General features: G+C 47.5%; 1 protein-coding gene across 1 annotated transcript in view; it reads right to left on the reverse strand.

Annotated features, from left to right (window-relative positions):
* The window catches only part of TMEM120A (transmembrane protein 120A), a 157,538-nt gene that overhangs the window by 77,720 nt on the left and 54,492 nt on the right, over positions 1 to 25,326 (reverse strand). Inside the window, exons 3-4 of the mRNA XM_086954768.1 lie at positions 7,140 to 7,253; positions 6,732 to 6,791 (exon numbers count right to left, since the gene is read on the reverse strand). Of these exons, the coding sequence (XP_086810894.1) occupies positions 6,732 to 6,791; positions 7,140 to 7,253 (174 nt within the window). The remainder of the gene's footprint in view (positions 1 to 6,731; positions 6,792 to 7,139; positions 7,254 to 25,326) is intronic.

Consider the following 25,326-nt stretch of genomic DNA (forward strand, 5'->3'; position numbering starts at 1 on the left):
GAACCCTAAAAATACCCCTTTACCCATGAACTGAAAACTGACCCTGAACCCTAAAAATACCCCTTTACCCATGAACTGAAAACTGACCCTGAACCCTAAAAATGCCCCTTTACCCAAAAACTGAAAACTGACCCTGAACCCCAAAAATACCCCTTTACCCTAAAACTGAAAACTGACCCTGAACCCCAAAAATACCCCTTTACCCTAAAACTGAAAACTGACCCTGAACCCTAAAAATGCTCCTTTACCCAAAATGTATCAATATTATTTAATTACCAATTAATTATTAATTAACAATAACAATAAAGTAAATATATTAGAACATTAGCTGTAATTATTTTAATAATTAATATTATTTTTTCCAAATTAATTACTTAAAAATAACACAAAATTAAATATATTAAAAATTTACTCTAATTAATGTAATTAACTAATTGCAAATAATTAATTAACAATTAATTACTAATACAAAATATGTTCAAAATTATATTAATTAATTAACTAATTAATATTAATTAATTATCAATTAATTATTAATTAAAAATATTAACAAACATATATTAATTATTTAATTATTATTAAATTACTTCCCACCCTATTCCCCTATAAACCCACAACCCGCTACAGAATTACATTACGCAATTATTATAAAAACAAAATTAATGTAATAAAATATTTTATAACATTAATACACACTATTCACACATATTATTACATAAAAATACACTATAAAATATTATATATTATTAAAAAATTCGATATTTTTGCTATCTATATTTTATACAGTCGATATTACTTCACTTACCTGAAAAACGATATTTTTGTAGTCGATATTATGTCCAGTCGATATTTTGTCCAGTCTATATTTAAAACTCGATATTATGTCCAGTCGATATTTTGGAGTCGATATTTTGTCTGTACACCGTTGCATTTGTAAATGAAAGAGTGCCAGTGCCCGAAGACGCTATTAAATGTCAGGACGTCCACACAGTCTTAAATCCAACTCATGCCTCTCTAATTCACTGCCAGACACTCCCCGCCCCTTGATCTCACTCTTGCAGGATCTGCTTTCTCTCTTTGTATCGGGGTTTTCCTTCTTTCTCTTCATTCGTTTTTCTGATTTGTCTGCTTTTACGCCTGTTGCTTTCGGGAAACGTACGTCGGAAAATAAGTGCTGGTCCCTCTAAAAAGAGTGTGAGTACCCCCGCTGGCAATCACCGGATCAAATTAAACACTGGTTCTAACTGACATTTCCAGATATTTTATCTTAAAGGAGATAGGAATGCATCCAACCCACTCAGAATTGGGATACATCATTTTTTCCAAGTTTTGAATATTGAGAGTTCTGAACACCAGATTGTCTTATCAGCTGAAAACAGCTGATCTTAAACCATTTGAAGCATTCGCTAGAACTAATTTATTACATTGTTTTTTTCTTTGTTTTTATCCTTCTAGACGGAACGTTGACAACATTCTACTGGAACCTTATTTTCATTGATTAGTTCTTTTCTCGCTTAGCAGCTCTGAGCTAGCTTTATACATATTGATTCCCTAACCCTAGGTGGACCACCTCAATCACACACAGCAAAATACCAGTTCCACTACAGGCATAAAGCAACAGACATGATTATTCAGTAATAAAGCAACAAAACCATCCTCCTCTTCAGTAAGAAACTGAAAATGGATTTCTTATCAACTCTGCACTCATTTCTATTGTGACGAAAAGCATCTACGAGGCATTAAGACCACACTCAGCTTGCTGTGTTTAGCAATACAAGTTATATCAAACAAAGCAATACGCACAAATTGTAATTCAAATGCAGACGAAATACATGTCGGAACGCTGGCTTTAATATCGCAATTTTCTTTCGGTTTTAGCCTTTCCACTTTTACCATTGTTGTACAGCACTCGTGTTATCTCCTTTTTTAAGGACATAAAGCCTGAGTGTGGTGTTTATAATTACATTATTTTAAGTGCTGATCCTAAATTCAGATAACATTGAGGATAGCTACCTTCTGGTAGTCATGTTGTGATTGGCATTTTTTTTCTGATGAGTGGAAGGGTCAGTGATAACTGAATAAAAGCAATATGATTGTGAACCAGATTAGAAATTCAAAAGTACAGATTGAAGGGGCAGCCTTCCAGTCCTACTCTTCCACTACAGGAGGGGAACAATCACAGGCATGTCAGTCGTGCTCCACAGGTCACTCGGACAGAGCACGTGGCCTTCTATACAGCAATTTAAGCAAAATACCCAGCTACAACTTTGGCAGCCATGAACAGAGTTACCCACCCCGCTCTTCTGTCAATATGTGTTCCGCAAAGTTCATGACGTGCTTGGGACTATATCTTGTCTGTGTGCTCTTTATTTTATGAAACAGCTCCATGAGCAGGAATCTAGACCCTCAAGCTTTTACATCAGCAATTGTAAAGACACCAATAAAGAAACATTCCTTGTTTCAATATTTGGTCAAACCTCTGGGGAAGCTGACCCCTGTGCAACACCAAAGCTACTGCAAAGGTACCAAACTGTTGTCTTGGACATAGCAGTAAATTAGTTGGATTCCACATAGTCGGACTGCTGTTCTAGCAAACCGTTTCCCTATTTTGGCAACCACTGGTAACTCCATTCTCTTGTTCGATTGAAAAAAGGCAGGCTCACTGCTTCCGTACTGGGATACATGAAATAGTTTGGGCGACATGAGCCTGTCTGTACCTTTAGCACTACTTCATGCAGAACTCAGGCTGATTGGTTGGGTCTCGGGGATCAAAACTAGGACTATTGATATATAACATCTACATGCTGCCGCTGGCCAAATTGCTCCATCTGACCAGGGTCCAGTTGTAGACATAGCTAGTGAAGCCCAGCGGATCTTAGTTCCTTCTCTAACCCCTGGGACCAGCCCAGGATATTCCACTCAATTTCCTAAAGCCTAACTCAGTTCAGGAACTCCTGATGATCAGGAATGCCCCCTCCGGTTAGAACCAGGCTTTAGGGCCAGCTTTGGTAGCCTGTCAATCAAAGTCTTGAAAAATGGAATATGTTTTTGGTATTTTCTTAAATGCAGACTTAGCACTGGACACCCGTGAGACTTGTTTACAGTAGCTGTTTATTTTTTTTAAGCAACCAATACCCTTAAAGAGGGTGCCCATTATCAACTCTGGTTATCCCCATCTCTAATCAATGCCTTCGTACAGCTTAGACTCGATTTTGGCGACTTGGGGCCAGATTTAGAGTTTGGCGGATGTGTTACTCCATCACAAATGTGGCGGATAGGACGGCTGCTGTATTACATTCTATGTCACTTGTAATATAGAGGATGGAGTAACTCATCTGCGAACTCTAAATCAGGCCCTTGGTCTACTTGAGTGCCCCTTTGAAACGTCTGAAAAGTTTATAGTCGGCTCAAAATGCTGCAACACGACTACTCACCAGACCCCTAAAATATGAACTTCAGTAGCTTCCGGTACACAGCAGGATGCTCTTTAAACTGATGGGTATCAACGCCTGGGCATTATATCAATGTGCCCTAGATTACAAGACAGCTTACTTTACATGGCATGGGCAGCTACACGGATGATCCACCCATTTACTTATTCTGTTCGTCCTGCAACTAGAATTGCAATTTTGTTGGCATTTATCTGTTGCAGCCGTGAAGGCCTGGAATGCACATTCAACAATTGTGCAAATGGAATCCAGTATGCTATAGGCCTCTATTACATTACGTGCTAAAGTAATAAAAGCAGAACAACTGGTGCTGTAAAACTCATGTACTTTAACCCCTTCCACGCTGACGAGCTGGGCTCGTCATGGCGTAGCCTCCTCCCACGCTGATGACGAGCCCAGCTCGTCACGTAACATGCGTTTTTAAAAATCTCAGCGCAGGAGCGAAATTCCGCTAGCACGCATGAGGTTAAACCTGAGTGTACGAAATAAACGTCGCTGGTATGCTGGCACTGCTCTACATAGGTTTCCTAGTTTCATCATGCAATAATCTACAAGGAAAAGATGAGTAACTACTTCTCAGTAAGAGGAATATATTTGCCAAATTGAAGATAAAAATAAAAAATGAATCTGGTCCAGATAGTGATAGTTTTCTATAAACACACCATGTAGGGGTTATTTGGAGTGTGGCCGATGTAGGGTGCCACCAAAACAAAGGATACACTCCTGCCAACCTTGTGGTTCCCACGCTCCATTTAGAGGTATAGGGAACTGCTGGGCTTCTGACGGCCATCTCCCAGCATCAGACCACAGGGATGACAGCCCTGACCCAGGGACACCGTGCCTGGATTTTCCTGCCTGGGGCCCATGGAAATCAATTTAAAAAGGACTATGCACAGGGAGAAATCTTCCTCAGCGTAAGGGCTATTCATTTTTGATTTTTCAAAAACATAAATTCCTTCTTTGGGAGTTTGCTTTTAAAAAACAAAAACACGTACTAATCACACGCAGCAAACATATTCAAATAGAGCCTAGACATATCTCTATCTATCTATCTATCTATCTATCTATCTATCTATCTCTCTATATTTATTCCCTGAATAAAACCATAGGTTTCAGGAATGTTATAGTTAGGAATTAACATGTGAAAAACCTTAGAAATTCACTGAAAAAAAACATAGGTTTCAGTGGCATTATAGTTAGCTGGACATTTCACTCGTAAAAAACCAGTGAAATTCACCCGTTATGGTTAGTACAGCTAACTATAACAGGAGCGTCCGCAATGCACTGCTGATGACGTCACATATTACATCACTCATGACATGGTCAGTGACATCACTCATGACATTACTGATGACATCTCAAATGACATCACTGATGACATCATCCAGTGAATGTGCGTTTTTCTGAAAATTAACTATGTTTTATATATGTATATCTCAAGGTCGATGGAAGAATAAATGGGTATATAAGTATCTAAATGGATGATTTTTTTTTGTAAAATTGATTGTATAACTGAGTGACTAAGTGTATCTTAGTGAATACATGGGTTAGTGAGTAATATTTAAATATGTAAATATCTGTATCAGTCTCTCACTTTGTGTATAAGTGGCTGCATGGGTTGGCGAGTAGCTATATGGGTTATTTGTTTTTTTTTAGTATCAGTAGGAGTGTCTGAATGGTTCGGCGGGGACTATTACTTAGTGCATAGATGCATGAATGAGTGAGTGACTCACTGTTTGTATGTGTTGAAGACAGCATGTGTGCAGGACTGTATGGGTGGATGAGTGTGTGTATGGGTGTGATAGTGAGAGAATGACTGTCTCAATAGTGTCTTTATGAGTAACTAAATTTGTTTTAAACTAGTATATGTGAGTATTGGTGTATATAAGTCAGTATACGTGAGAGTGAGAGATTGGAAGAGTTCCTATATAAATAAGTATGTGTTTCTTTACGCGATTGCTTAAGTGGGTAAGTATGTGTAAGTTTCTGTAGAAATAAGTGTGGTGGTGTGTGTATGATGTATATGCAAGTAAATGGATGTTTGATACTTTGTTTGCATGTGTGACTATGTGTGTGAGTAACTCTGGATGAGTGTTGGTGTGTAACAGAATGTATAGGTGTATGAGTACATATGATGAGTAAGTACATGAATGAGTGACTGTATAGACATGTTGGAGAATGAGTGTTGTAAGTAGTATTGGCATGTCAATTGTTTTGAAAATGTTAGTTTCTATTTTTGAGTGTGTGTATCAAAGGTTATATTCGGGTGAGAGGAGATCTGCCACTCTATCACAAGGATGATGTCATCAGTGATGTCATTTGAGATGTCATCAGTGATGTCACTGACCATGTCATGAGTGATGTAATATGTGAAGTCATCAGCAGTGCACTGACGGCCATCTCCCAGCATCAGACCACAGGGATGACATACCTGACCCAGGGACACCATGCCTGGATTTTCCTGCCTGGGGCCCATGGAATCATTGCGAGCGCACAAGTTATAGTTAGCTGAACTAACTATAACGGGGGCATTTCACTGGTTTTGTACGAGTGAAATGTCCAGCTAACTAGAACGCCCCTGAAACCTATGTTTTTTTCTGTGAATTTCTAAGGTTTCTTAAATGCTAATTTCAAACTATAACGTGCCTGAAACATATTGTTTTTTCAGTGAATTTCTAAGGTTTTTTAAATGCTAGTTTCTACCAATGCCTACAGAGGTAGGACATGTGAAGAAAGAAGAACACACAGAAAGAAACAAAAGAAATGCAGAAAGAAGGAACAGAAGTCCTCAAAGACGAAGAAAAGTGCAGGAAGAAGGAAGACATGCAGAAAGAACAAACAGAGGAGCAGAAAGAGACCTTGTTGCAAAATCCGGTACCCTCAACACCTACATACACTAGGGAACACTATGCGTCGGGGTACCCCTGTGATTACCAAGTCCTCCTCTGTAAGCCCCTAGTACATAATAGGGCAGGGGGATTAAAATGACCTCTTAAAACGTGCCACAGGGCACATCAAGGTCTAAAAACAAATAATGCATCATGCGGCTGAGCTTAACAAGACTGAATAGAAATGTTGTGCCAGTGAGTAACTCCTACTGTACTGTGAGTAAAGGGAGTGATTTTAGTGCATTGTCTGTGTGCCGATGAGCACTGTAATACCATGTACCAAACACCCTCTTTCCACAATCACTACCACCACCACCACCACCACCACCACAAAAGACCAACAATCAGTGTGCAACACCAATTGGTGAACGGTGGGCAGGAAGGTGAGCCTTACTTTGCGTGTTTGCTGAGGAGTGTTACATTCACGTTTCCAAGCACCAGCCTTAGGTACAACCTGCAAGAAGAGAAGCAACACAGGATCAGAGGTACATCTGACATGCTAACTATACATTTATCAGTATGTATTCAGGTTCTGTGGTTAATACCTTATGTTTCCATTCAATCAGCCTCCAAATGTCTTTCTGCCTTTGTTGGTGTCCAACGTTATCCTCAATGTGCTTACCTTATTCTCATCTTCGACCCACCTAACCCACTTGTCATGACTTGTCATCTTCGATCCAGCCTTCATCCTCACTCCGTACAGTTCCAGATCTAGTCTTGTACCCAACCCCCTTTTGAACATGAATTCATCCACTATCCTAACTCTTTAAATGAGATCCCTACTAAGGATCAGTTCTCTTACCCATTTTCTTTCGGGAGGAAAGCTTCCATGTCAAAGAAGGTGCTCTGGCGCTCTTTGATAAGAACCTCAATCTCATTGAGTTCCTTTGAGTCATCTCCAGGGGATGCCTTGCACCTAGGAAAATGAGAAACTTTGAGGTTAAACCAGCCAACATTAACCTGCTTCCTTTTAAAGCTCTTTATTATCGTAACCAGGTTAGCTCAGCATATACCAAAAGTTACCTTGAACTGGTATGGAGAAATATGGCAAGAAACCACCAAGATACCATGTTGTGTGTGATGTTGTGTGTGATTAACCATTTGCTCACGATTAATGCCCTGAGAGCTGGAAGCTTACAAATGGCTGTAAATGCTGGTCTGTTCCCGGGACAATGGGAGAAGATGCGGGCACAGAGATGATGTGATGTTTGTTTAATACACAAACAAGAAGAGGCAAGTCCTACCCTTCATCTCAAACCAACATACTACCTAATTACTACTCTCACCACATATCAAACGTCCCTATGGGATTCCAGTATCCTGTCCTCCAAAATCTTCACTGATACTCCAGCATATTACACACCACAATCAAGACAAAAGGAGTAACAGTTGCCATTTCTGCAAAGGTCCCTCGCTCAGGCACATCCAAAGATCTGATCAGCTTCAACTTTCTTTTCTCTAAAACAAAAACTATATAGTGTTCGACCATATGTTGAAAGGTTTCTCGTCTCACCAACAATGGTCTGCACAAGAAGGCAGATTCAAGTTACTGCTATAGCCCACAAAAACCATGCTGTGCCAGATCATAATTGATAAATGTTTACTTTAATCTTTTACCAACATGATATTACTCTCTGTAAGCACCTCGTAGTTTGCGTTTCCACTTTCTGTGACTTTTTTTTTTAGATTCCAGGATCGCTGCCTACACTTTCTTTTTCGCAAAATCCAATATCTTTGTTTCACCATTTTCAAGCAGAAAAAAAAATTACTGGCATGAAACACAGCCAGATGCAACACACATTAAAGTAAGAGGCAGCAGCCAAGACAGAAATCCTCCAGGCGCTTTAAAACCATATTTTGAAACTTAAAATAAAGTATTTTTTTCTAAAGAGGTATTTTTCAAGTTTGAACTGGAAATGTTGCTAGGGCTCAGGGATGCAAATTTTACACGCACTGCAATATGGTAAAACAGGCTCTCTCTTTTACTAGCCTGATAAAAGTGAAATTCCTGCATTTAAAAAAAAATATTGATGTTTTAGGTAAAATTGCAAGATAAGGGTTACGGTCTCTGAGCATCATTTTTCAACTGGAGTAAAAAAGTTGCAGAAGTTGGTTTGTGCCCACCTTCTGCAAACTGTGGAATGAAGCATCTTAGTCAGGTTTCGTTAAATGTAAATTGGTATTCGATAGAGGGCGGCAGTTGGCTACAGCGGACACTGAAGGTATTGGGTATATTTCTAGTCAACGAGTGGAGCACAGAACTTGACCAAGACTCACAAGAAAGTACTCTAGAAGTATAAAAGGCAAAGATGAGGAAGCAAAATTCAGGGAAATAGTCAAATCCCTAACATTAGTGTTACTGAAGGATAACCAGAGGAACGCCATTGGAGCATCTATGGATTCAGATGGAACTTTGACCTCAACATGATATAGATCTGTGGCTGGAGATTACACAGAATCTGCAGACCAAGCTCACCATTATCAGGTGTTGATCATCATGACGGCCATCGTTGATCATCATCATCTGCTTTGAAGGCAATGAAAAGAAAAAACCCTAAACTTTAAGAGCAGGAGAGTTTGTCAGATAATAAGATTGGAAGAGCATGCCAATGGCCTGGGTCTCATTCCAAAGAGACCATTGCAGTGAGTGACAGTGAGATGACAGAACGATAGAAGGGTAGGAGCAGGACCCTCCCATCTGCATTATACAACCACCCTTATTTGATATAATGCTATACATTTTCAAACCGCAATGGTTACCACAATAGAAGTGTCCCTGGGCTAGGATTGCCCTGGGAGAACATCAACAGAAAATCGGGTAAAAAAACTACCTTACACGAGAAGGAAATTAAGACTGAGCCAGGAGCAAGAAAAAGGCCAGGCAGCAATCTCTAGCAGTACCATTTTAGGTCAGCATGAACAACCAGGTTTTAAGATTCTTCCTGAAAGTTGTTCCTAACGTTTTTCTCAGGCGAAGGGGCAGAGTGCTCCACAGCTTTGAGGCTCGGAAACCAAAGGAATATCTACCCATAGGAGTTCTCTTTGTAATGGGGACCGCCGCCAACGCGGTGCCCGTCTCCCTAAGTCTTCTACTGGGTTGGTAGGCTTTCACTAAAGGAAGAGATACCAGGAACCTTTGCCATTAAAGATCTTAGGCAGAGGCACATGGCTTTAAAGGATATTTTTTGCTCAGCGGCAGCCAGTGTAGTCTGTCAAGGGCTGGGCCAGAGGGAGAACTTCTCGGGAGATTTAGCAATAGACGTGCTCCTGTATTTTACACACACTGCAGTTTTTTTTTAGTCTGCCCTGTGTGGTTCTGATACAGAGTATGTTTCAATAGTCCAGTCTAGACATAACGAGAGCCTGGGCTATTATTTTCCTGGCAGACATGGGAAGGAGGCCAGTAATTATTGACAGAGTTTTGAGAGTGCTAAAACATTTTCCGGCCAAGCAGGAGATTTGGCAATCAAATGTTAGATTTGTGTCAAACCAAATTCCTATTTTTTTTTCACTTTGGACTTGGGGGCTGAGGTAGAACCATGTGCATCAGGCTGATGACCAAACAAGGTTGTTTATCAACAAGGAGTACCTCTGTTTTATTGGCACTGAGCTTTAGGCTTTATTATGCCCTTTTCTTTTACCTATTTCCAGGATGATGAAGCATTCTGAAGTGACCAAACGGCCACTTATACGCACTGTACAAAACAGTGAATGAGTAAGTAAATACTTCCCTTTATTAGCGACATTAAGAGGAAACAGAAGTTGTGAACTTTGTGTGAAAACTGAAGGAGGGCAACAGCTATAACCCAGCAGTTATCGCCAAAGGAGAGGAAGACCGTGTTCAGCAACAAGGGTATCACGGCAACAAAACCAAAGTGAAAACGCACGACCTACGGCACACTTGGAAGGCTTACTGGCATCAATCACATCACAAAGATTGCCACACATATTAGAAAATTCACAAGAAAGGTCTGGAGCTCAACCAAGCTATTACTGCTCCAAGGCCTCACATCGTGGTCATTCCCGGGGGCTTGATTTGTAAAGACATCTTTACCCTGCTCATTAGCAGTAAAACACAATGATAATTTAAACACCACAATATACCCCAGTAGGTATAATATAGAGGTCACCAAATACAATGCACACATACCTCGACCTTGTCGGTGTTAAAGAAAGACAATATCTGAAGGTGGTTCTCTTTTTGCTACTCGTACTCCAAAAAAGGAAGCCTGCAGGAATTAATATCTGTCAATAATATGGCTGTGAAATTACACTTCAAATTCTTCTGGTTAGCAAAAACAGGCAATGGAGCAAGCCAAGCCATTTAAAAAAAAAAATCTTATTTTCAAATAGAACAAGTTGTTGTTCATACAGAGCATGAGAGTCATACAGAACAAATATAGGATGTGGGATAAAGCCATGAACCTACCTTGTGATGAAACAGGTGTGAGTAACATTCAGTGCTGCCTGCCATTGCATTTATCTTTAATAACATTTATAAACAAGTTGAGCGGAAGTCCTTCACAAAAATACATTGATTTGTCAGTAATGGAACAAAGTGCAAAGCTCAAAGAAGAGAGACCATCCCAGATGAAGGTGGTATGTCATATGTTTTAGAGTTTCTCTGGAGCAGGATAGTGTCTCATTAAAACAGTTCCACAGGTTTGCTTTGGAGGAAGAGTAAGAGGGAAATCACTGCATCCTCAAGCAGTGTCCACTTGAAAAGTTCAGAAGGGCCTTGAGTTAACTCTCATACGACCCCGCAGGCTGACCAATTCATCCTACCTATAGAGCCCCATGAATGGCGTGTTCATGCGGCACCTGAGTTGCTGGAGGAGCCAGCATTACGGTGGCTCCTGGTTGCAGGCCACCTGTCAGATACCGGGGAGAGGCCAGAGGAGACGCCAGTGGCTGACTGACAACAGTATCCCTCGAAGGCGCTGGGGAGAGGTCCACTCCCTTCCATTAGTGCTGGTGATTGCTACCAGTTTGCCCTCTGGTGAGGAGGCATAGATCACAGTGCTTGGCCCTGTCCAATCCAAGATGGTGGCTGGATCGAGTCAGCACAGGAGCTGAGGGGGTGTAGGTAAAGCCCAGGCCAGGCGGAGTCTACTCATTGGAGTGGAAGAAGCACCTGTGTTCCCAGCCTGGTGGCGATGCTGGGGAGTAGGAGTGGATGCATACGAGGGGAACTTGACCAACAGATGACCAGTAGAGGTGGAGCGGCTTGCAGTGGGTGCTCCTGCTGACAGGGTTGTTCCCCGGAGCACACCTTTGGCTACTTGACTGGCATTGGTTTGTGTAGAGGGCCATGAGTGAGGGACAACTCAAGGGCACCACTGCCACTCAAGGATTGTGGCTTGCATAATAGCTGCAGCTGAAGTCATGGATGATTTTGGAGCATGTCACCACTATACAGGATGATGGTTGATCTTGGAGACAATCGAGTAGAGAATAGGAGACTGTCATGATTGCTTTGTAATTCACTGACTGAATAACAGAAAAAGCAAGGGCTGTCTGAGCTACAGTTTTAGGACTGCCAGGAAACACTAGAGGAACCATCGGGCAATGTAAATGTATGGGCATTTATATAGCGCACTACTTACCCGGAGGGTCCCAAGGCGCTTCGACCACTGCCAAACCCTTCCTGGCTTCCCTGAGAGATGGTCCCTTAATGGGTATCTCCAGGGTGAGACCAGGCATCCCCGGCGGTCTGGTGGGGCCATTAGTGAAGATGAGGCAAGCTAATGCCCAGAGTTGCCGAGTGTGAACGCTGATCAGAGTGGGCACGAGGCGAGAGAAGTATCGAGTCCGCTGACCCTGGTCCAGAAACCTGCCGCGCCGGGAATCGAACCCTGGTCCCGGGCCGTCCTCTGCTCTCGGGTCTGCAGCCTCTAACCAGTGAGCCACACTACTTCACAATGCGGAGTTGAATATTCCAGACTAGCCCAGTGACTACAAGCCCTTCAACTTGACCATTTGTCTGGGCGGACGATATTGAAGGGTGCCTATGGACAGGCACAGAAGGATCGGAAATGGCAGCTACTGATAGCCAGGGCAGAGCAAATGGACCAGACTGGGTGGACAGCATTTTAATTGCCATTAGGGAATCCAGGTGGGCACTGAAGCAAAACACTGACACTGTGGCAGTGGACCTTAACCAGCTTAGAGCTTACCAACTGAAAATAGGTGGAAGAGGCACACTGCAGTTGAAAAAAAGAACACTGGATGAACTTCAAACTGCAGTCTCTGGGATCCACAAGCAAACAGACATTATGAGGTGGAAGGTTCGAACTCTGGATGCAAGAGATGGAGAAAAATATGGACGATCCTGTCACAATAACTTGAGAAGAGTAGGGTTGCCGGAGCAAATTGAGAGCCACAACTTTACTAAATTTCTTGGAATGAGATTGCTGGTAAAGCTGACACGCAAATGGATACCTCCACACTTCACCACTGAGCAGGCGCATAATGTTCTGGTGACCCCTCTGGCTCCTGGTGCGTCACTGCACGCAATAGTGGTCCAATTCTTTAATTATCGTGAGAAGGATTTTATAGTGAAATTGGCTAGACTATCTGGCCCATTGCTCCTGGAAAATCAGAGACCGGTCATTTTTCTTGACTACAATGTAGCGGTTCAAGGTAAGTGCTGCTCATTTCTGGAGATGAAGCACAGATTCCTTCAACTGAAAACCAATTATATGCTGAGAGTCCCTGCAAATTTGAAAGTCAGGATAAATGATAAAACAATCTTCTCAGAACCGGGAGAGGCATGAAACTGTACTACGCAATGGCCACTGATAATGGCAAACAGCTCACTTATGCTCAGGACCACGACCAAGGAGATCAAGGAAGAAAGGTGCTGACAAGTTCCATGCAACTAAACCTACATTACATCAAATGGAAGCTGCTAACAGGGATTTGTTGAGAAGAGTCAAGAGGACTTGGTATGGTTCCATGCAAAGTGACCACACAGGGCTCAGTATATAAGTGCCTCGAGACACATGAGGATAAATGGGTTGGACTTTGACTTTTCCCGCCGAGTGAGAAATTCCCATAACATTGGATGTGGTCATACCCTAAGTCTCTTGCTGGAGAACTGAAAAACTATTTCAGCCAGAGTTTGGATGAGAGCAGATGTGATGGTATCCTGAGGAAACAGGTGATGGGGCCTCCTGTCTTATTGTTGCAGTGGGGTATCAATAATGAGTATTTTTTCTCTGTCCCTTCTCCTACGTCACTGCATGCATATTGTGGGGCCGGATTGAGGGCCCAGATTGGCAGCCCATGGTCAGCACCTCCTGGCACACAGTGGCTCACTTGGCTGCTAAGTTCTATGGATGGGTGTCCAACTGTAGGTCGGTTGATATATGGCATGTGATGTGTCCAGAGGAGAGTGTGTACTCATTATTTCCATGTCCATACATTACGTACAAGAATTTATATATTTCTGTGTGACCCAATTCATCAAAGTATAGTTCTGCACTCTGAATATTTAAGTAAGACTATATCAGATCATGGCCCAGTTAAGGTATCGTTCAAATGGGGAATATCTACTGCTAGAATAAAGGAGTGGCGTTTACAGCCAGCTGCAGTATTGGATTCTCCATAAAGCACACACCAATTTCCCACCATAAAACACTACAACTTCTAATCATCAATACCCTTGCAACCATTTTCCAGGCAGAAGACACGGCAGCCTTCATCACAAACGTATGGCTCAACCCTACCTCATCACACACTGTTAATCTCTCTCTAAATAGAACATACTGCTCATTTAATTCCACACAAGGCTGCTACTCGTTCTTTATCCGAGACACTAACCTCCCACTTCCTCTATGGGCCACCAGACCCGAGGGACTTTTTTTAATGAAGACCTGATCAACTTTTTCACAATCACAACTCACTTCACCTGCCCATAGGCTACAAACCCTATTCCACTACAAAGATGAAAGACCTCCTTTAATTGACCCAACACACCACCAATCACACCCATGGATTTTGTTCTCAAAAGTTCTCACATTACTTGAATATCACGTGTTACCTCTAGATCAGACACATCACTTAGCTGTCACAATCGCCACCTTTTACAACTCAACCATTCAGCACAGTCAACCCAAGCTCTTCAAACAAATATAATTCTATGTGAGGACCGGAGGCTTAAGATTATGCTTTTGTACCTTCTCCGCTGCTTTCCGAGAAGAGTTATACCCTCCGCTCCTTGCAATTTGTTGCCAATCTCTCAGCTCTGCCCAGGTCCCGGACAGCTGGTAACTAGCAGTTGTTTCTCCATTATTGAAGAAAGAATCATTGGACCCCCTTTGTCCCGCCAACTACAGACCTATATCGTTACTTCCCTTTCCGATTAAGATCCTGGAAAAACTGGTCACAAGACACCTGTCCAGTTTTTTGGAAGTTAATGAGTGTCTGGATGCGGCGCAGTTTGGTTTCAGACCAGCGCATGGAACCGAAACAGCATTGGTGACTGTCCTGAGCGACCTTCGTTCGCGTGCCGACTATGGACGAGCAGCCTTCCTAGTGCTGCTCGACATGTCGGCAGCGTTTGATACGGTCAGCCACGCCATCTTGACCAGGAGATTGGAGGAGGTTGGGGTGACGGGCATCGCCCGGGATTGGCTTGTTTCCTACCTGGCCAATAGACATCAGGTGGTTGCCTTGCCCCCCTATAAATCCATCGTTAAAAGGGTTGGTCAGGTAGTACCCCAGGGCTCGGCCATCAGCCCCATTCTTTTCAATCTGTACCTCCACGCCCTGATCAAGTTAATAAAAACATTGGCATTTCAGTCACCAATTACGCTGACGACACCCAGCTTATTTTCTCCTTTGAAGGGGAGAATGCGGTGTCCCTGGAGACCTTTCATCATTGCATGGCCACCACGGCAACATGGCTGAGCAACAACTCGCTGCAATTTAACAGCACTAAGACAGAGGTGTTACACTGCTCAGCGGACCGGGTTCCTCGTCCTTTGCCACAGGATTTCTGGCCCCCCTCTTTTCAGGGCACGGCGGCAGTAGCCACCTCGGTTCGGAATTTGGGAGTAACAATGGAACCGAGTCTTCAACTGGACGGTTTCATTGATAAAACAGTATCCACTTGTATGGGCCTATTGCGTTCTCTCAGGAAGATTCTTCCTCTGCTCCCTGTCAACGCCAGACCAGAAGAGGTGCGCAGCATCATTTTAAGCTGACTGGATTACTGCAACGCACTACTTCTGGGAGCACCTATTACGGCGATTGGTAAGCTGCAAAGAGGGCAGAATTTTGCGGCCAAGCTAGCACTCTCCCGCCGCCGCTCTGATTCCTCCTCTGTAGCTCTCAGAGATTTACATTGGCTCCCTATCCCTCAACGGATCGAATTTAAGGCGCTCTGCTTGGTCTTCCGGGCTCTGCATGGCACTGGAACCCTGCCCCTACAGGAGATGTTCACCTGGTACACCCCCGCAAGAGCTCTCCGCTCTGCTTCCGCCTATTTGGCGGTTGTCCCTAAGTTTCGGAGAAAGCGAATGGGTGGCCGTTCGTTTGGTTTCACGGCATCTAAACTGTGGAACGATCTGCCACTGTCGCTCAGATGCTTGGGAGACCTTATTTCTTTTAAAAAACTCTTAAAAACTCATTTATTCCCCAGGTCAGGATAACTACTCTCTGATCCTTCTCTTGACCGTGTTTCAGGACCTGTTAGATCTCAGCGCCAGGATGCCCGTCGGGTGACAGCATGGGCTTTACAAGTGTAAAAAAAAAAAAAAAAAATCACAAAAGTCACAGCAGCCCAAAAATATATACAAATAACAACAGCCCTATCCCAGAACAAGGGTATGGGCAAACAAATGAGAAATGTTTGTCCATCAACTACAACTCCCATGGATATCATCAGGTAGTCCTCAACATAGTCCTTTCTCAGTATCCACTGCGGCTAGATAGGACGTCCCCTTCATGACCACTTCCTCTTTCTTCGCTGCTTCGCAGCCAGTTAAGTGGTTTTTATTCCTCTCTCCTCATTTTCCTTCATTGGTTGGGGTTTGATGGATTTAAGGTTGTCGTTCTTCATGTATTCATTATTGTGAGGTTTACTTTAGTGCTCCGTTTTCCCTTACAGAGCCCTTTCTGGTCGCGGGAACTTTTTTACGTTCCTACGCGAATTTACCCGTTATTCGGCCGCCTCCGGCCGCTAGGGGTGCTGGTGCGTCTCGTTCTCCTCGGGGCGATTTCCGTCAGGGAATTGCGCTGAAGAGACCGTTTCTGCGGAGCCTTCCCCTGTCACCTCACCCAGACGCTCGAATTCGAGTCTGTATTGCCCCACAATTGTTTCAAACGCCCCGGTGGGGGTCTGTATTGCGACCTGACCGCGTTGCCGCCTGCGGGCGTATGAAGGCACTCTGAGCCGATTGCTTCCTATCATTGGACCTAGTGCGCGGGGAGGTGACGAAGGCCCGGTCCTGTTGGGAGGGCCTGCGCGCTAGTGGGGTGAGTGCCCCCATTATTCCCGGTTACACTGGGCACTACATTCTGGCAGTTTCGCTCTGCCCCAAAATTTCTGCTCTGGCTATAGCCAACATCCCTGTGGACTCGAGACCCCTTGGATTCCTACATTGGATCTTGCACTAGGTGCCAGGTGAAGATGGGGGACGAGTACTACGAGGAAGAGGAGTCGCAGGGCTACCTTAACGACGACGAGTTCTACCAAGCTGTGGATACAGATGCGTCACAGAGATCGTAAGCCTATGGAAGAGCGCCTCTCAGCGCGCATTATCCAGGAGTGCGAGAGGGTGACTCAGGCACACTTAGGGGCTTCTGCTGGTCCAACAACACCTACGGGGACTACCCCCCCAGCCCCTAAGAGACCCTGTAAGGAGGGGGCGTCGAGTGGGACACGAGGCGTGGACAAGGACGCCTTTGAGTGAGAGGTTGCGCGATGCATTCCTGGCCAAGGCAAGGATCCTGCCCCTGCGTCCTCACCGGCCCCGGGCCCTTCGGGCTCCGCAGAGTCAGCTCCTTTGTCTCCTGGACCGACCTCCTCGGTGGACACAGATGACAATGAGGATGGGTCAGAGCGTTCTTGGCGGCCTTCGAGCTCTGCCGCCGAACTTCCACGGGACAATTCGGGTATGCTGGACCCGGATGCGAAGGAGTCCGGGACGGCCATATCTCCGGAGGTCCTCTCCAACCGGGCGCAAAGAGTAGTGGTGTTCCTGGGGAATGCGAACTGCGCTCTGTCGACAGAGCGGAGGAGATCCCTCCTAATTAAATTAGATCCTAAGCTGGGGGATCTGGCCTCTTCGGAGGCGGGGGCTGTGGCCCAGGGCGGCCTCTTTGGAGAGCCCTTCATAAAAGAACTGGGGAAGTTCGTTAATACCTTTACGTCCCTGGATAGGGCTCAGTCGAGTGTTAAGAAGGTATTCCATCAACGTTTCTCCAGGGGGGCCGGTCGCGGAGGGAGCCGCGTGACCGGCCGTGGTGGTCAACAGGCGACCAACAGAAATCAAGGCCCCGGAAGAGGACAATATACCTCGTCACAGAACTACAACACCTTCTACCCCACCAAAGGACAACGTTTCCGTGGACGAGGTGGCTTCAAGAATGCTGCAGGCAACGCCTCCAACGGTGAGTGTTATACCTGCGGACCGAGTCCGGGTGGGGGGACGGTTGGCTTTGTTTCCAGATGCCTGGGCCGCTATCACGGCAGACGCATGGGTTTTACAAACCATAAGGGGTTTTCATGTAGAGTTTTACGATCAGCCCCGCCAGGGCAGACCGCCGCCCGCTATCGTTTTCTCTTGTGCGGACGCCCTCTTGATCGATGAAGAGATTTCAGACCTGCTTCGCAAGGGCGTCATTTGCCGCTCGGTTCAACACCCTTTTTGGGGTTTCTGAGAAACTTGTTCCTGGTGAACAAAAAGGATGGTGGGAAGCTACCGGTAATCAACCTCAAAAAGTTCAACGGATGGTTGATCTACCGGCACTTCAAGATGGAAGGTATCCATCTTTTACGAGACGCTTTGCTTCCCAATGAATGGATGGTGCGGTTGGACCTCAAAAACGCTTATTTGGTGGTCCCAATTCACCCACCTCACCGGCGTTTCCTGCAGTTCCGGTGGAGAGGTCAAGTGCTCAAATTTACCGCCCTTCCATTCGGTCTTTCCTCGGCCCCTTGGAGCTTCACCAAGCTCCTCCGGCCGGTGGTGGAATTTTTGCGGAGCCAAGGTATCCAGATGATAGTCTATCTGGACGACATCCTGTTGATGGCGCAGTGCCCGGTACAATTGGACATTCAGCTTCGCCAGACGATAACAAACCCCAGATCCTGGAGTGGGGTTATCAACAGCGGAAAATCTGTTCTGGTCCCATCTCAGTCAGTGGTGTTCCTCGGGTTTACCATGGATTCGGTGTGATGCACCCTGAGCCTTCCCTCCAAGAAACTAGGGAAGATTCGCCACATCCTACGACAGGCGATCTCTCGGTCGCATACCTCCCTCCGTTAGATTTCCCGGGTGGTAGGTCTACTCTCTTCCTCCATCCAGGCAATCTTTCCGGGGCACCTGCATTACCGCGCCCTGCAGCGCCTCAAGGCACATCACCTTTGTCGCGGTCTGTCTTACGATCAGGTGGTTCCCCTGTCCCAAGAGGTCAGAGAAGAGATGAACTAGTGTATGACACATATGGAAGCCTGGAATGGCCGAGCGATTTTCGGTCGTGTCCCCGAACTGGTGATAGAGTCCGACGCCAGCCGAGCAGGTTGGGACGCCTGCTGTGGAGAGCTTTCCACAGGCGGCGCTTGGTCATCCGGGGAACAGGAACTTCATATAAACTGCCTGGAACTGCTGGCCGGGTCCTTCGCGGTTCGCTGCTGGACCAAGGACAAGGTTCGGTCCTGCGTTTTGCTTCGCATGGACAACATCTCGGCTGTAAGCTACGTCAATCATTTAGGGGGGCCTCGTTCCAAGGCTCTTTCGGATTTGGCGAAAGATTTTTGGAATTACTGCTTGGAACATCAGGTTTCAGTGACGGCGGAATATTTACCGGGTCAGGACAATCAGGTGGCGGACTGGCACTCTCGACATCTGCGAGACTCCAGCCAGTGGAAACTGGACCCACAAGTGTTCAAGTGGCTGAGCAGCACCTGGGGCCCGTTCTCGGTGGACCTTTTTGCGTCCCACCTGGATTTCCAGCTTCCTCGTTTCTCCAGCTGGAGGCCGGATCCCAGGCGGAAGCCACGGACGCTTTTCTCCAAGATTGGAGCAGGGAGAAGTCTTACGGCTTCCCCCCGTTCTCAATGATCCTGAGGGCGGCGGCCCATCTTCGCCGCCAACAAGCGGACGTGGTCTTGATAACTCCATGGTGGAGGTCGCAAGTCTGGTTTCCAGTTCTTCTGGAACTTTCTTGGGATTCTCCAATCCTTTCCCCCCCAGTTTCCGCTGCTTCTTCTCAGCGTGGACGGGGAACTCCATCACTTGCTCACTCAGAGCTCGCTTCACCTCATGGCGTGGAGGCTTTCGGGCGACGTTGGTCGATCCCGGGCCTTTCGAGACCAGCTGAGAGCTTCCTCTCGAAGGCCTGGGCAGGCAGCACGACGAAACGCTATCGCTCTGCCTGGAATAAATGGTCATGTTGGTGTCTTCGACGGGACCTGGATCCCGTGGTCGCAGGCGTCGTTCCTGCGTTAAATTACTTGGTGGAGTCAGCATCTGCTGGCCTGGCCTACCGCACTATCAATGCGATGCGGTCGGCGATTTCGGCAGGCCATCAACCGGTGGCTGGAGTACCGCTTGGAGAGCATCCCTTTATGTGTCGGCTCCTGTGGGGGGTTCGACTTCCCTGCCTCCAGAACCGCGTTATTCGGTTCTTTGGGATGTTAACCTGGTTCTCAATCTTTTTTTGTCATGGCCTCCGAATAAGTATCTGTCCTTGAAAGAGCTTTCAGCAAAGTTGGCTATGCTTCTATGTCTGGTTTCATGCAGGCGAGTGTCAGATGTGCGCGCTTTGGATGTCGCGGCGAGGGTTTTTTCCCCGGATGGGGTGATTTTCACGTTGGGGCGTCGCACGAAGTGTGCTTCAAGGACAATTTCCTACCCATACTTCGTGGACACTCCCAAGTTGTGCGTGGTACAGTGTTTAAAAGCTTATGAGGAATTGACCTTGGAACTTCGTCCTCCGGGCGAACGACAGCTGCTAATCGCGCTGCGTAAGCCGCACAAGGCTGTCTCTTCTCCCACCATCGCCAGATGGGTTCGGTGGGTAATGCAGGAAGCAGGCATTGACACGAAACAGTTCAGTGCTCATTCGGCTAGAGGGGCCATGGCCTCGAAGGCTTTCTCTTTAGGTGCCAGATTGGAGGATCTGATGCGAGCTGCAGATTGGTCTTCGGAATCCACCTTTAAAAGGTTTTATTTCAAACCGGTGATTGATATTGCTCATTTGGTGGTGAGTAAGCTTTGAACTAGCATAATCTGAAGCCTCCGGTCCTGACATAGAATCGAAATTTGCCTAGCAGTGCAACGGTAAGTTTCAATTCTATTAAGGACACGGAGGCGAGGATTATCCCTCCCGGACTTCCTGGGGAGTTTTTTTCCCACCCGTACGACAGTAAGTACTTAGGTTTTCCAGATCTGTGGTTGTGACAGCTGTGCATAGTGCGTTTTTTGCTTATGGTACATTGCTGGATTTTCCCTTTCACTGCTGACGCTGTGATATCTTTTATAGGTAATGATGGCGCCAAGCAGGACCAAATAGAACATAGCGTGCCTCGCGCGAAGAAAGAGGAAGTGGTCATGAAGGGGACGTCCTATCTAGCCGCAGTGGATACTGAGAAAGGACTATGTTGAGGACTACCTGATGATATCCATGGGAGTTGTAGTTGATGGACAAAAATTTCTCATTTGTTTGCCCATACCCTTGTTCTGGGATAGGGCTGTTATTTGTATATATTTTTTGGCTGCTGTGACTTTTGTGAATAAAACAGCGGAGAAGGTACAAAAGCATAACCCTCGCCTCAGTGTCCTTAATAGAATTGAAACTTACCGTTACACTGCTAGGCAAATTTCGATTCTCTTTCAAAACTATTAGCCACCTTAATGGCCATTCAAAATGCACACCACATTCAAGCATGGACCAGATGCACCACAGAACAGAGAACCATCAAGTCAAAGCCTACCGCTGCTAGTGGCACACAAGAGCTGAATGAACCAAAAGAATCACCAACAAGCAACAAAAGCTCTTGTGCAACATCAACAGACTCCATTCAAGAAGTGCTCAAAACGCTCAAGCTACTGATAGTTTTAAAGTGGGTTGCTTCAATCAATCAATCACGTAATTTGTATAGCGCACTACTCACCCGGGAGGGGCTCAAGGCGCTGAGGGAGGGGAAAGTTACTGCTCGAACAGCCAGGTCTTGAGCTGCTTCCTGAAGGCGAGATGGTCTTGGGTTCGCCAAAGGTGGGTGGGGAGTGAGTTCCACGTCTTGGCTGCCAGGTAGGAGAAGGATCTTCCTCCGGCGGTGGCTCTGCGGATGCGTGGTACGGTGGCGAGTGCGTGGCCGGTCGATCGTAGCTGGCGGGTGGGCGTGTAGAAGGTCATGCGGTCGTTGAGGTACTTGGGGCTCAGGTCGTGGAGAGCCTTGTGTGCGTGGGTGAGGAGTCTGAACGTGATTCTCTTAATGACGGGGAGCCAGTGCAGGTCTCTCAGGTGTCCAGTGATGTGGCTGTGTCGGGGATGTCGAGGATGAGTCGGGCGGAGGCGTTCTGGATGCGTTGGAGTCTTTTTTGAAGTTTCGCTGTGGTTCCGGCGTAGAGGGTGTTCCTGTAGTCCAGTCGGCTGGTGACGAGTGCCTGGGTGACGGTCTTCCTGGTTTCCGTAGGGATCCACCTGAAGATCTTGCGGAGCATGCGCAGGGTTTTGTAGCACGAGGATGAGACGGCGTTGACTTGTCTGGTCATTGACAGGGAGGAGTCCAGGATGAAGCCCAGGTTGCGTGCGTGGTCCGTCGGTTTGGGAGCGGTGCCCAGGGCCGGGGGCCACCAGGAGTCGTCCCAGGCGGAGGGTGATGATCCCAAGATAAGGACTTCCGTCTTGTCCGAGTTCAGTTTAAGGCGGCTGTTCCTCATCCAGTCGGCGACGTTTTTCATCCCTTCGTGTAGGTTGGCTCTGGCGGTGGTGGGGTCGCTGGTGAGGGAGAGGATGAGCTGGGTGTCGTCGGCATAGGAGATGATGTTAAGGTTGTGCTGGAGTGCGATGGCTGCGAGGGGGCTCATGTGGACGTTGAAGAGGGTTGGGCTGAGTGAGGATCCTTGTGGTACGCCGCAGATGACTTCGGTGGCCTCGGATCTGAACGGAGGGAGGCGGACTCTCTGGGTTCTTCCGGTGAGGAAGGAGATGATCCATTCCAGCGCTTTTTCTCGAATTCTGATGTTGCTGAGGCGCTTCACTAGAGTTCGGTGGCAGACGGTGTCGAATGCCGCAGAGAGGTCCAGGAGGATGAGGGCCGCTGTTTCCCCGTTGTCGATCAGGGTTCTGATGTCGTCAGTGGCTGCGATCAGGGCGGTCTCGGTGCTGTGGTTGGCCCGAAACCCAGACTGTGAGGGGTCGAGGTATCCGTTCGTCTCGAGGAAGGCGGCCAGCTGTTTGTTGACGGTCTTCTCGATGACTTTCGCTGGAAAAGGAAGGAGCGAGATGGGACGTAGTTCTTGAGGTCGGTGGGGTCCGCCGTTGGTTTCTTCAGGAGGGCGATCAGCTCGGCGTGCTTCTAGCTCTCCGGGAAGGTGGCTGTGTGGAAGGAGGAGTTTATGGTGTCTCGGAGATGGGGTGCGATGGTGGCGTCGGCTTTGTTGAAGACGTGGTGTGGGCACGGGTCGGTTGGTGATCCGGAGTGGATGGAGTTCATCGTGCGGGTGGTGTCTTCGGTGCTGATCGGGGTCCAGTTGCAGAGGGTGGTGGTGGCGGGCGTTGGTTCGGAGGTAGGGTGCGTGGTCTGTGCGTCAAAGCTGTTGTGTACGTCGGCGATCTTGCGGTGGAAGAACGAGGCGAGTGAGTTGCAGAGGTCTTGCGAGCGAGTGATGTTGTTGTTTCCGGCGCTGAGGTTGGAGAACTCTTTGACGATGCTGAAGAGTTCCTTGCGGTCGTGGGTGTTGTTGTCCAGTCGTTCTTTGAGTGCCGTCTTCTTGGTGGCGCGGATCAGCTGATGGTGTTTGCGGATGGCGTGCTTGAGGGCGGTCCTGTTGTCTGTGGTGTGGTTGAGCCGCCAGGCTTTCTCGAGGGTGCGGCAGTTCTTCTTGGATTCCTTGAGTACGTCGGTGAACCAGGGGGTTTTCTTGCTGCCGTGTCTGCTGGGAGGGTTCTTTAGTGGTGCGAGGTCATCGACGCAGGTGGTCAGCCACTTGGTGAGGTTTCTGGCTGCTTCGTTGGGGTCCGTTGTGCTGGTGGGAGTGTTCTGGCTGAGGGAGGCGGTGAGCTGCTCGGCGGTGATCTTGCTCCAGCATCGGCGGGGGACCTGTTGCGGGTGGTGGTCGATCGTAGTTTTTTTGAAGCTGAAGTGGACGCAGCTGTGGTCGGTCCAGTGGAGTTCAGTGGAGTCCGGTGCGAACTGCGCTCTGTCGACAGAGCGGAGGAGATCCCTCTTAATTAAATTAGATCCTAAGCTGGGGGATCTGGCCTCTTCTGAGGCGGGGGCTGTGGCCCAGGGCGGCCTCTTTGGAGAGCCCTTCATAAAAGAACTGGGGAAGTTCGTTAATACCTTTACGTCCCTCTTGATCGACGAAGAGGTTTCAGACCTGCTTCGGAGATGTGCTTGTTGGATGAGAAGACTGGGTCAAGAGTGTGGCCGGCGTAGTGGGTGGGGGTGTTCACTAGTTGCTTGAGTCCGAGGTTGGCGAGGTTGTCCAGCTGGGCGGTGGTGTTTCTGTCGTTGTTGTTCTCCAGGTGAAAGTTGAGGTCTCCTAGGAGGATGTAGTTGGCAGAGGGAAGGGCGTGCGGGCTGATGAAGTCTGCGATGTCTTTGCTGAATTGTGTGCGTGGTCCTGGTGGTCTGTAGATGAGGGTGCCGCGGAGGGTGGTCTTGGGGTCAGTGTATATCTGGAAGTGCAGGTGTTCGGCGGCGGTGAAGGTTTCGTCGGAGTTAGTTGAGATGCGGATGGTGTTCTTGTGTACGATGGCGATGCCTCCTCCCGTCTGGTTGACGCGGTCCTTCCGGGTGATCTTGTATCCGTCCGGGATGGCTATGGCGATGTCGGGCGCTGAGGAGGCGTTCATCCAGGTTTCGGTGAGGAAGGCGACGTCCGGTGCTGTCATGTCGAGCAGGTCCCAGAGTTCCACGGCGTGCCTGTGGATGGAGCGGGTGTTGAGCAGGATGCACTTCAGGTGGTTGCTACTGGTGCAGGGCTTGGCGGGGGCCGTGCAGGTCCGGTAGCAGGAGAAACGGCAGGCTTGGCAGGCGAAGGGTCCGTGGGTGCGTCTCGGGGTAGCTTGGTAGCAGGCAGGGTTCCGGCCAGTGTTGAGTGCGTTGAGTGTTGCGGCGTCGTAGGTCCGTCGGGTCGTCTTGCTTCGGCGGGAGCCAGGGGTCCTGGCACAGGACGCGGTCCAGGTGCGGACGGGCGCCGATGGGCTTACCTTTGGCGCACCTTCGGCGCTCAATCGGTGTTCCCGCTGCGCACGTCCACTGTGCGGTCGCTCAGGGGGCGTCATAAGTAAGGAGCCGGGAGGGAGGAGCAGCTGGGTGGCGGGAGCGGGCGGCGAATGGAGTCGGAGGGGGGCGGGGCCGCAGGGAGGCAGCGGCGGGAAATCCAAGGGTCTGCGGGCAGCGGGGATCCCAGGAGCTGCGGGCGGCGCTCGAGGGAAACTGCAGGCAGGAGGCGGCAAGGCAAGGCAAGGCAGGCAGGAGCGGCAGCAGAGGGTGGAGCGACCAAGCCCTGAGGAGAGCTGAGCGGTCACAAGCTGAGGTCCCCTATGGTCCGCTTAAGTAAGGAGCCGGGAGGGAGGAGCTTCGA

Source organism: Lissotriton vulgaris, chromosome 2_1 (genome assembly GCF_964263255.1).
Source record: "Lissotriton vulgaris chromosome 2_1, aLisVul1.2, whole genome shotgun sequence".
NCBI lineage: Eukaryota > Metazoa > Chordata > Amphibia > Caudata > Salamandridae > Lissotriton > Lissotriton vulgaris.